A 9,840-nucleotide genomic window follows, 5' to 3' on the forward strand; every position below is an offset into this window, starting at 1 on the left:
TCCCCATTCCTATTGTCCAAACCTGGAAAAGGCTCACTTTTCCATTCTTTTTAAGGCTGCGTGGTGTGAGGGTGAGTTTGCGTAGAGGATACCTGGTGTGCTCAGAGACAGGACTCCAGTCTTTGGCATCTGGGAAACAGAACTGAGGGATAGCTTTAAGCCTCTGCTCTGCCTCCCTCATCTGCTTGGTGGGCCTTTCCAACTGCAAGAGAGGACAACGTGACTTCAAGTGATCGTTTTTATAAAATTATCCATGGAGAACCTAAAAATAACCAGACTGAAATGTCTCCCATTGACGTTTAAACCTTTGAACCCCCATCTCTCAGTCCCCACTGACTCGGCTGCAGAGTGACCACCCCCTCGGATGGCAGAGATGGATATCCCCCGAGTGTCATTTCTGCTGAACCAAACAACTTTAAAATTTACTTTCTAACTACTGAAAATATTTCAGAGTCACATGAATGAATTCCAGTTATTTTTAACCCTAAACAGACCCGCAGGGGTCTCCAAGTCATGACATGGAGCTGCCCACGAGGATTTAAATTGTCAACAAACTCACAAAGTCGCTCAAAAAACGAACAGAAAAAGATATTTTCATTAATAATAATGTAGCAACCAATGACTGATGGTTCTGTGAGGCAAACTTAAACAACTGTGTAACAATTTCTTTCTCAAAATAATTATTTGTTGTAATATTTAGAGTAATATTAATATTATTGACAAATACAGAGAGACTAAGATTTCAAACCCTGATTTGATCCTTTTAAAGTGTCTTAGAGACAATGATAATACAGATTCTTTCCTTTTACAGTACGGTTTTTGAGTTGCTATGACGATGCACCACACAACAGAGATGATTTATATCTGCGGTCACATTTTGGACGAACACTGACGTTTTGAAACAATGTTAGACTTTGCGAATTAAAACATAAATAAGGGTCACATAACATCTGGAGTCTTTTACCTTTGGGAACTGATAGGTGACCTCAGGGGTGTAGGAGTTCTTGCTGGGTTTCTTTTTCAGGGAAACCACCACAAAGTACTCGAAGAGCTCTCTCTCCTGCCACTCGATGAGCTGCAGCTCCAGCGTGCGGTAGCTCGGGGCTCGGCGAAGGATGGACTGCAGCTTCAGTAACCTCTGGGTGTGAGCTGAGGACGAAAGTGAACATCATGAAGAAAAATTTAGAGCTTTAAAGTAAAACACTGCACAAGATATTAACCTAAAGCCAGTCAAGAAATTAAATAATCTTATATCCTAATATGCATTTCACTTAGATCACCTAACATACTCCTTTTATTGACTTTAGACAGAGTATGTGCTGATTTGTGCATGTAAAAAATGTATCAGATACAGATCTGTAATCTATGTGGGTCACTTAATAATCAGAAAACAGAAGGTTTGCCCTTCATTTTTGCACATGAAAGCTGTGGTAACTCACCTTTGAACCGGTCATCAGAGTCACTCTCACTCTCACTGTTGTCATCTAAAGACAAATATTAGAGAAAAAGTCAGGTTTACTGTAGGTCTGTGGGGGTAGCTTTAAATATGTTTATGTCACGAGAAAAACAGAGTGAGATCTGGATGTGGGTGGGGGAGGCATAAATATTTAGTCACTTATCTGGCCTGTGGATAAAGGGGAAGCCTTACCTCTGAGAGACGCTGTCTCAACATTGGACATGGACAGCTTTTTTAGCCTCTTCTTCCCTCGTTTAGTGCAGTAAATGGAGTTGATCCTTTGGACCAGCTGTAAACAGAGACAAGAGGAAATTCTCCGTGAGGAACTCAAAGTTCTGTCTGTCTTTTGATCTGAAGTGAAGAGGAAGCGCGCATGTTCCCGGCCAAGAACAACAGAGAAAAATACCTGACATGTATGTTAAAGGTTTAGTAGTGAAACCAAAATCCATCAAAGAGAGTTCTTGAGAAAATTAACCTCAAGAGCTGAAATTCTCACAGTAATTACACACGCATTAAGACACTGCGTTTTAAAAACATATTTTCCAAACAAAGGGATTATTAATGATCCGGAACTGTTCTGACTACAGAAACCAGAGCTGGTCTGTGAGGCAGGAACTATTTTTATAGCTGTTTGTGTAGGATCTAGCAGTGTGTACCTTGGGGATCCTCCAGTGCCTGCGTGAAGACAGAGTATCACTGGTGCTGCAGAGATTATCATCCAGCAGGCCACAGGATGATGTCGAGACGCCGATCTGGGGAATGAGCAGCATTTCATCGTGGCTGTAGCGCTTGGACAGCTGCGACATCCGGTGGCTCTTCCTGTCGCTTGGACCGGGGAGGTGAAGAGACTGGCTACTGGGTTTGGAAGGCAGCTGGTTACAAAGAAAACACACCAGTCTGGTACTCCTCATTCAATCATTTATCAGCTTTCTGTAAACATTTATAACGATGGATGTCATTGCTCAAACTGCTTAGTTGAGAAAATAAATCAGAAAATAAAATAAACGAGAACCAACATCAGTTTCTTTTTTTCTATTCAGCCTCTGTTTTTTCAGTCTCAACCAAGAGTTTGGATCATTATTTAGGAAAGATTCTTAAATGTTTAAACTTACATCATTGTCACAATCAAATAATAAATGAACAGAAAGTAACTCTTCAGAAATGGTACAGTAGTGACTGAGTGAGCAGTAAAATGGTTGGAGGGACCTCAGTTATGCACATAAAGAACCGTTTGTGGTTGTTTTCTTTTTCCCACTGACATTCTCAGACTGATATCTCGCTTAAGGTAAACAGAGAAATTAGCCACCTACTGAGGCCCTTTTTACTTACAGAGTTAAGGATCTTTTTCCAGGTTATTTCCTGGCTGAATGAATCACAAACATATTTCTTTGGCTGTGCCGTTTTTTTTGTTTTTTGTTTTTTTTTTCATTTGGTTTTTGTAAGGGACGAGTTTTAAACAAAGAATTTAGCCTGATATGCTTTAAACGTCATAAGGAAAACCCTTCCCTCTAGCTTTCTTTCTCTGAATACCGAGCCTAAAAAACGTCCATTATGTCCTCACATCTGGACTAACAGGACTCACAGTCAATAATGTCCTGCACTTTTATGGTCTTGTAGTTTAATGTGACATAAAATAGAAGTTCCACTTCATCGTCAGCCCACAAAAAGGATTCAGTTCTGCCTCTCGTGTTTGCCATGCTCCACGTCTTGTTTCCCAATTTAATGTTTTTTTGTTGCAGCGTTGCAGCGCCACATACAGGCCTGGCATAGTCACTACATTGTTTTAGGTCATTTTCTGTGTGGATGGAAACATTTCTAGAAACATTTTTACAAGAATACTTTTAGAAATGACAATAAATAAATAAAAAAACATTTCCATGTGAACGAGACTTTGTACTCCACCAGTTTTGACCCAAAATCATCCCTTTCAGGACGGCGTCTTGCTGCAGAAATGTGCAGGAAGACAATTGTTTTCCAAACAGTAAACTTAAAACCTTTCTAGAAGATTATAAAATCTTTACATGAGTATATTAACTACTTTAAATTACTTCTTTAAATATATTTTCCTCTATTTAAAAAAAAAATTAATTAAACTGTATTTTCTCATGGTGTACTGTTTATTTGAGCTTATCTTCGAGCATCCCTTTCTCCCCCAGACTCGTGGCATTCTTTAAAGATCTTATCAATGACTTATCAGTGACGCCCAGACAGGACATGTTGGGTATCAAAGAAAAAAATCTCAGTTGTGTTTGCTAAAGGAAAACACATGAGTGCAGTTAATGCCAACAACCCTGTGGCTTACCTGAGGTGGGGAGTTCAGCTTCCTGTCCATTGTGGTCCACGATCGGCTGCTCTCCGACAGACCAGACTTCCGACCAAAGCTCTTCCGCTTCAGGTCAACATCCTCGTAAGGATTCTCCTTCTCTGTAGAGATTAAGCAAGAATTTGGTGTCAGAACTGAAGCAAGCAGCTCCTCGTGGAACGAGTCTGTTTCTGACAGAAGACAGATGAAGCTGCGAGGTCACAGGGGGCAATAAAGGTTGTCCCGGGGCACAGAGGGCCTCCCTTTGGATAGTCTAAAAAGAGATGAGTCATGGAAGGGAGGTCAAAGGTCAGCCCCGGCTCGTCCAAGTGAACTCCCTTTTTTCAAAACAGTTACTGTTGGCAATGGGCCCCACAGGTCCAGCTGAAGCTCCTGGACAGAACTCTGCTGATGAATCACTGTCCAGGCATGCAGAAAGTCTGCAGAAACAGAGGAAGGTGAGGCTCCTCCTCCTCCTCCTTAGTGATACAAGTCATGAAATAAGAGTAAGAGCACTATTATTTGACTTTTATAACCTCTTTGGCATATGTTTTTATTTCTCATGAACTATGAACAGCTAAACATATTATTTTCAACTATTTAATCCTCACCCACCACAAAAAGGCAAAGACATACGATGATACTTTTACCCCCGTCTCTCTGTGTTCTTGTATCAGTCTGTTTTTAAAATACCACAAGAGCCAATGTACAGATTGTAATTAAACTTTCAGAAATACTTATTAGATGTACCTGTATAATTGATTATCAATTGGAGACAACACAATTCTAGATGGCTGCCACAGCCATCTGGCCTTATGAGAAACAAATGGGTAATTTTCAGTCAATTTTACAGATAATGTGATAAAATTTGGTGTCATTGTGGCCAAGATTCACAATACATATTCCAAATGATACTCATTGCTTCAAACTGTAACTGATTAACTTTTAGAGTCAAACCATTTCAAATTGTCTGCCAAGAAAACACATAAATGGCTATAACTCAACCAGGTTTACAAATATTGAGCTCAGATTTGGTGTGGCAGTAGCTGAGAGTCTTTCACAAGACATACTTTAAGCGTACCAACTTGTGATGTTTTATGAGATCACGCAGAATGTTGTTTTCAAGATTTGACCAAAATGGCTGTAACTTTGTAATTTCTCACCATAAGATGATTTTAGTCTAAAACTCTGCTATGACAGGCAGTGGGTGATATGCATTCTCTCAAAGAATGCCAGGCCTTTAATTATATTACTGAATTCTAAATAAGCTCTGAGGTTTAACATCGCTCTCTCTTACACCGGGATCTAAATTGCCAAATGACTGTTAGAATCTAAATGTAAAAACCACAGATGCTGCTACTGTTCTATAGATGTTCTGCAAACGATAAATTGTGCTGGGAAAAAGAGAAGCGAATCAGCATTACAAAGCACTGAACACCTCTCACTGATGTCACCTGGCAGAGGACCAGCATCAATAAAAGAAGAACTTGTGTAACGCTGCAGTCTGTGTCTATTCAGACATGTGTGCTGAGAATAGCGTTTTGGCATTGTCTGAAAAAGGTTGTGAGAACAAGAAAAAACCCACAGAGAAGAATAAAAACAGACCCAGATGGGGTTGAACTGCATAAAGGGAACTTTAAAGGAAAGAAAATCAGTATTATCTGTCAGTAGAGACTGAAAAAAAACACAGAAAGCCTGCATTTGGTAGCTGTGGCCCTACTTCCTGTGTATATTAGTGGAAAACCCAGTGAACTTAAACAAAGACTTTTAAAATAGCCAAGACAGGTAGAGTTTAGTTCACTTATCTACTTCAATTTCATGTTAATCATTCAGCCGGTATACACCAATGCAAACATACACATACGACAGCCAGGGGAACATTTCATAAGCGCCATGTTGTGTCACACAGTAAATTAGCTGAGTGGAGTAATTTTCTGTGTGTCGTTACAGCTGAAGAGAAGAATGAGAGGGCCCTGCTTAGCCCCATTAAACTGCAGCAATACTGTAATGAGAGCCTGCTGGGAAAATGATATGTCTGCATCGCTACTTATGTACTGCAGGGTACTAATCTACTCCTCTGATTACAAACATCCAGCACTCACTCTGACACACTCCCAGATACACAGTATTATGAAAGCAGTGAACACACCTCAGCTGCATGCTGGGATTGCGCATTTCTGTGTACACAATGGACTCTGTGGGCAGGGCGAGGCACAGAACAAACTATACCAACAATGTCAGTATCAGTTTACCTCATGAGGACGATAAAGAGAGGAGCGACAGTACGTTACAGGGATGGGTAGAAATGTGTTTCCCGACAGACATATTGACTTAGTTCAAGCTACTGAAGAGCTCCACGCTGGACTGGAAAAAAACCTTCCAGCTTTAGGGCTTTATCTTCATTTGGTGAACATGCTGTCTGTGAGTTGACACTTTTGACAAAATATTTAGATGTAAGCTCATGAAAGATGTGAAAGAAGTCGGGGTTTATTTTCTCTTTTTCATGCATTCATCTGTAGTCAAGGTCTGTCAACCTAAACACTGACATTATTAATCTATACATGGAAATGGTCCACAACAAGCACCTTTTTAACTCCTCTGAGCTATGTGAAGTATCTTACAATGTGAACATTCACCAATTCACACACACACAACTCCTACAGTGCTTTTTGTATGTTACACATTAGATATCAAACCCCCATTCCTCCAATTGGAAGGTGGCCTCCCTATCACTGGGCTAAAGCCACCCACAAAATAAAACTTGCAGTCTATTTTAGTTGAAACATTTTAGATTGTAATATTCAAGAGGTTTAATTTACTTTGTATCAATTGGACCTGTTCCATTGAGGAACAGATGATTTTTTATTGAAGATTTAGGTTTCTGGTCTGATTAGGACATGAAGAAGACAGATGGATTGTTTTCATTTTTTTAAGTAGTTTTGTCTCATTTGAGAACTTCAAGGGTTGATTGTCCAATGGCCACTTCTGGCCCTCAGGCCTTATTTTACCTAAGGATCGTCTAAAGATGAAAATTTAGTGATAAAAAAACATCTTTGTAGTAATGTTTGCCAGCATTGCAATCCATCACAAAGATATCTCAAACCCAATATATGAGAAAATGCACTTCTTTTTTGCATATTTTGCCTCAGAAATGTTACCTTGGAATCAGTTCAATGTGCACTACACAGCCTCACACATTTATTTACAACCAGAAGAGCAGACAGTTAAATCACGGAGTCACTGAGGCACACAGTGTGATTCATCCGCCTACAAACACATCCATCATCAGCACTCCATTCATCAACCACACCAGATAAAAGCACTTAAAAAGTCCTTTAAGATTGCAGACTGTCAAGCACTTGTAGTAACACAGATTACAAAAGGCTGCCGCTCCGCAGGTAAACATCTGACGTCAAACACAGGTGTCAGGAAACAAAATAACACCGGAACTTTATTTTGAAAGAGTTTCAACCGTTTCTATGGTGGCCCTAAAGTAAAAAAAGCAAAAACAGAAAAAGCTGTTTTTCTTTTCTGTTTTGTCAAATGCTTTTTGCAATGTTGTTTTGATGTGGGTTTTTTTTCTCTATTCTAAACTTATTTTAACTTTCGTTTTGGGAGCAGTTTGTCCTCCTGTGTTGTGTTTTGCAGCCTTAAGTTCAGACCCACTCAGGGACAAAGTTCTGGTCAAGAACAAATGCTGTGAAGAATGCGTCTCCAAACTGCAGCGACTACACTCACAGTGCTGGATGAACAATAGGAGCTTTGTTAGGAATCCTAAGAAAATCCGTCATGCCCCGACACTCACTCAAGTACTGCACATCCTCAGCCGGGTAAAAGAAAAAAAAAAAAAACATGAGCAAGAAATGGACCCAGAAGTAATGATACCCTTAAATATATACAAATAAAAACTCCTGTCCTTATTTGGTAATCATTAGACATTTACCATGAACATCATTTCAGAGAAAGAAAACTTTTTTCATGAATGTGAAATCCGAGTTTCATCATGAGCTTATGTGCTCATACTGACACACATTTTCACCAAATAAAAAATACCCCGGGGGGAGTTGGCAGCTGAACAGGGCAGAAGGACTGGGGTCATTTGCTGGTGGAAAGGAATTTGGCTTTTAAGCGTGTCCCGTATTTCATATTATCTCTGAGAACAAACTACTGCATTTTCCAAAGTATTTAAACACAAACTACACATTGTATCTACCGCTGATAACATCTTAAGAAACTAAATCGTTTTTAATGCAAGAGTCATTCATTACCAGAATGTTTTTACTGGACAGGAAAGTGCTAAGATTGTACTTTTTTAATCCATTACTCTTATTCTGAGGCAGAGTGTTGACTAATTGAACCCACATTGACATTTTGTTAACCCTGCACCACCACAGGGGGCAGATGGAGGAGGATCGTTGGGTTCTCTTTTTTATACTGTCAGGATAGATCAGAGCACAAACCAACACAGCGACTTTACTTTTATGAGGATACGTTCTCTTGATGCAGAAAAACTTCAGCTCATTTAAGATAAGTTATTATATAAATAAAACAGGAAGCCCAAAGAGGAAATTCACTGCTCCATCTAAACCAGAAAAAAACAGCAATATTTATGGATTGTTGTGAAGGTTATGACTGGAACAGTTCTGAGTCCAAAACATATTTCCCTTAAAAAATTAAAATGTATTATTGTTATCATTTTATCAGTCAAATACTCTTCTGAGTTTTTATGTTTAAAATTTTATAACTTTTCATGTGTTGACAGGTTTGACAGAGAGGAACCCAGACTGATTTATTATAATCAGAGTGAAAACAAAATGGCAGCAAAACTAACTACAAAAGACTTCACACAGAAAACCACGAGGAACCACAAGGAGCGGCTCTAAGTGTGGCATAAAACCAACAGTGAACCAGCGAGGACGGGATGGAAGTGTCTGAATATAAAAAGGGCTGAGGGTGAGTGGAAGATTAACAACAGCTGAGGCTAACAGGTAACGGGGAACAGGTGAAGTGGGCGTGGCCTTCTGACTGGAAAACTACTGAGGAGAGGAACTGAGGGTAACACAGAGGGCACGGAGCAAAACCACACAAGAACATATAATATCAAACACAGGGAATAAACTGAAGACAAGGATCATGAGAAAACAAAAAACATGACAATCAAATAAAGGAGATTAAAAAAATAACTCAAAATATCCAAATCCTGACATGTATAAGTTCAACTGAGTGGTTTTAGGGTTTATGTTTACTAATCATTTATCTGAACAACATATAAGGATTAATTGGTGTTGATTTGCCAATAAAATGTAAAAAAGTATTGTGTTCAGCAGTGTTTCATCACACCAACAGCAGAAAACTGATGTCTACAGATGTGGGTCAGAGTAAACACCTGGTCAATGGAGCAAGTGGAGCAACTAAACTCCCATTTTTTAAAGGGGGTGCAAGCTTATGGGTTTATTATCCTACTTTCTGACCTTAAAACAACATTTTATTACTCTCAGCAAACAGACAAATGAATGTAGTCTTTATCAATTCTAATTTTACTTTTTCAGCTACAAACTAGACATAGTCAGATCATATTGAAAAGATTTGAGATAACTTTATAAAAGAGCAAAAAATGTCAGATAGGTCATAAAAAGTCCCAATCTGCTCAGAGCGCATGCAGGTGTGTGACACCCCGTGTGAGCAGGTTTGAGTTGAAAACATGTCAAGGCTAAAAACAGACTAAAACTGAAAGCTTTGTAAACCTCTACATCTGTTTGTAGATCTGCATTTACCTCAGAAGGGTTATAAAATAAAAATACAAACAAAAGCAGCAATCTCACAGCAATCAGATCGGGGTCTTCTGATTAACAAGTGCTCTGCATAATCAAATCAGCTGCATTTCATGATGACAAGAAAAATATGTCTATGTTTGCATTTTCACTTTTCCTCCCTCATGTTAAAAACTCAAATACAGGTGCTGGTCATAAAATTAGAATATCATGAAAAAGTAGATTGATTTCAGTAATTCCATTTAAAAAGTGAAACTTGTATATTATATTCATACATTACATACAAACTCATATATTTCAAATGTTTATTT

At 38.9% G+C, this 9,840-nt stretch overlaps 1 protein-coding gene across 2 annotated transcripts in view; it reads right to left on the minus strand.

Annotated features, from left to right (window-relative positions):
* Window positions 1–9,840, minus strand: part of dennd2b (DENN domain containing 2B) — a 55,119-nt gene that overhangs the window by 20,600 nt on the left and 24,679 nt on the right. For both annotated transcript variants that reach the window (XM_017442202.2, XM_017442213.3), the window contains exons 5-10: window positions 3,759–3,880; window positions 2,113–2,328; window positions 1,649–1,745; window positions 1,440–1,484; window positions 965–1,149; window positions 93–202 (exon numbers count right to left, since the gene is read on the minus strand). In XM_017442202.2, coding sequence (XP_017297691.1) covers window positions 93–202; window positions 965–1,149; window positions 1,440–1,484; window positions 1,649–1,745; window positions 2,113–2,328; window positions 3,759–3,880 — 775 coding nt within the window. The remainder of the gene's footprint in view (window positions 1–92; window positions 203–964; window positions 1,150–1,439; window positions 1,485–1,648; window positions 1,746–2,112; window positions 2,329–3,758; window positions 3,881–9,840) is intronic.

This window comes from Kryptolebias marmoratus, linkage group LG15 (genome assembly GCF_001649575.2).
Source record: "Kryptolebias marmoratus isolate JLee-2015 linkage group LG15, ASM164957v2, whole genome shotgun sequence".
Lineage (NCBI taxonomy): Eukaryota > Metazoa > Chordata > Actinopteri > Cyprinodontiformes > Rivulidae > Kryptolebias > Kryptolebias marmoratus.